At 50.5% G+C, this 2541-nt stretch overlaps 1 protein-coding gene across 1 annotated transcript in view; it reads left to right on the top strand.

The window, feature by feature from the left end:
• LOC119101909 (uncharacterized) overlaps positions 1–948 on the top strand; it is a 9178-nt gene extending 8230 nt beyond the window's left edge. Inside the window, exon 4 of the mRNA XM_037225299.1 lies at positions 937–948. Coding sequence (XP_037081194.1) covers positions 937–948 — 12 coding nt within the window. The remainder of the gene's footprint in view (positions 1–936) is intronic.
• The last annotated feature ends 1593 nt before the right edge of the window (positions 949–2541 follow it).

Raw genomic sequence — 2541 nt, 5'->3', positions numbered from 1 at the left:
ACGGGCCGAGCGGGTCAGACAGACTGGCAGCAGACAGCCCGGTCAACGGGCCCACACGAACCGGGCAGCAGACACCGGACCAGACGGCCCACACGGACCGAGCAGCAGACGACCCGGTCAGACGGGCCGAGCGGGTCAGACAGACTGGGCAGCAGACAGCCCGGTCAGACGGGCCCACACGGACCGGGCAGCAGACACCGGACCAGACGGCCCACACCGACCGGGCAGCAGACGACCCGGTCAGACGGGCCGAGCGGGTCAGACAGACTGGGCAGCAGACAGCCCGGTCAGACGGGCCCGCACGAACCGGGCAGCAGACACCGGACCAGACGGCCCACACGGACCGGGCAGCAGACGACCCGGTCAGACGGGCCGAGCGGGTCAGATAGACTGGGCAGCAGACACCGGATCAGATGGGCCCACACGGACTGGGCAGCAGACGACCCGGTCAGACGGGCCGAGTGGGTCAGACATACTGGACAACAGACACCCCGGTCAGACGGGCCCACACGGACCGGGCAGCAGACCGCCCGCCACACGGGCCAACATGAACCGGGCAGCAGACGCCAAGGCGCGCAACACGCAAAGGCAGACCATACCGCACACGCACAGCGTGACACAGCAGGGACGGGGCCCGACCGGACTCTCCAGGTTTGGCTGCATACCGCAGTATATATCGGAATGTTTTAGATCATTTTTTTGGCATCGGTTTAACTACCAAAGCGACTGTCAGCACAAGTGTGAACTGTTACCAGTGTTGTTAGCGCAATAACCCCTCGCGGCCTTTTATAGATAATTTTATAATTTAAGAGATTTATCGATTTAGATATAATTTATAGAATTAAAACACCCGTACGGACACTACCGGCTCCGCAACTCCACCTTTATTGGAATGACTACGACAGCTCTATCACGACGCATGCAACGTACCTGCAGGGGGAGCGCTAGACCAGCATACGCGCAGGACCCACAATAAAAACTCCTACGTTCCGACCTGGCTGAAGACACACTGACTCTAAAGTTATGTCCAAACAGACGCCCTTTACAAGTTCTCGAAGTCATCCTCATCAAAGAAAGAACGTCTCACTTAAACAAGCAGCCTAGGTCATGCATCACTCTAAACCTGTTCAGTCACCCAATGACAGCGGGGTGATTCGATACCTTTAACTTTCCATTGTATCAAACTGGCTGGAAAAGTGATGTGCGTGTGTTGAATGGGTTTTGTAATTTGGCAGGATGTTCTGTTGCATAATCTGTTAACTGGTGGTTCACCAAAGGGTATGCCTCACGTCTCGTATTTCACCAAATTTGAATGTTTTGTCCGTCCGGCCGTCTAACATTGCTTTGTGAATGAGGAGCGAGTGTTCAAGAAATGTCAGCTAGCTTAAACTAATACTAATATAAACAATTATAGGCGAATTGAGTTGTGACTTACCGAAAACACGAACGATTTCATTCGAACAATCGAGCAAACGCGCAAGAACCTGACTTAATGTACATTTGGCCTTGCATATAGCAAACCTGACATTGATGAAAGCATACTGCTTAAGCACTCGAATATATATAATTTATATATTATATAATATATATATATATATATATATACGCAGCCAAAATAACAGCAGCGTGGATAACAGACACTTCTTATGCTATCATCTGATCCAACAGAGGTATGAAGAGGCCGTTTATGATGACTAGGTCAAAATTGCAGGGGACAATTACGGCTCATGCACGCATATGACGGTTTCCAAAACAGGACAATACATCGTATCGTGAACTTACTGCTGTGGCTTTATTGGTGTTTGTGCGCCAGTATTCTCAGCAATCTCCATCATGTTTTCGTTGTCTTGCCTGAAACAGCAGTTGACAGTAAGCAACGGCGCACAGGGTGCTCCAACAAGCGCCTCCAACCTTATCAAACCACTTGCAGCTCGAAAACGACCTTTCATGACGACGATAAAATACGAATGCGAATATTTCACGAGACGAACAAAACCGGACGATTGCACATCCCATATTTTTATGCTCACAGCTTGCACATCTTGCCCTCTAGAACAACACGAAAACGATGCCATTTTTGGCACATCCAGCATCGGAAGTTCCTCACGGCACTGATATTCTTTGGTTATGCTCTTATTTATGTGGCATTTGTCGTACCCTGCTGGCCGAGCACAGTTCGCTGTCTGGCACCGAGCCAGCCACCGAAGTGTGCCATACTGTTATGAGTTTGTCTCTGTCTGTCACCTAATAGTACCGGGAATTTAAAACCGGCACACAAAGTATTACAGCGGCAGACAGCGCGGTTTTCCCAGCCCTACCAGAAAATTCAACACATCGGACAGGAATCAGCCTCCTGCGGTGATGTTAATTGAAACGACTGCAGCTATGGTCCATCGTGACATGAGACTGGCATGCTAACGGCTACACTTCCGGGAGGGGCATCACTCAATTAATGCAGAGTTGACCATATACGCACTAGGCATGTCGCCTCGACTGATACTGTCTACAAAAGGCTACGGAATTCGCTTTACGACGGGTGAA

This window comes from Pollicipes pollicipes, unplaced genomic scaffold (genome assembly GCF_011947565.3).
Source record: "Pollicipes pollicipes isolate AB1234 unplaced genomic scaffold, Ppol_2.1 Scaffold_4911;HRSCAF=5802_pilon_pilon_pilon, whole genome shotgun sequence".
NCBI classification, from domain to species: Eukaryota; Metazoa; Arthropoda; class Thecostraca; order Pollicipedomorpha; family Pollicipedidae; genus Pollicipes; species Pollicipes pollicipes.
Note: the sequence above shows the minus strand (reverse complement) of the source record. Positions and strands in the feature narration are given on the sequence as shown.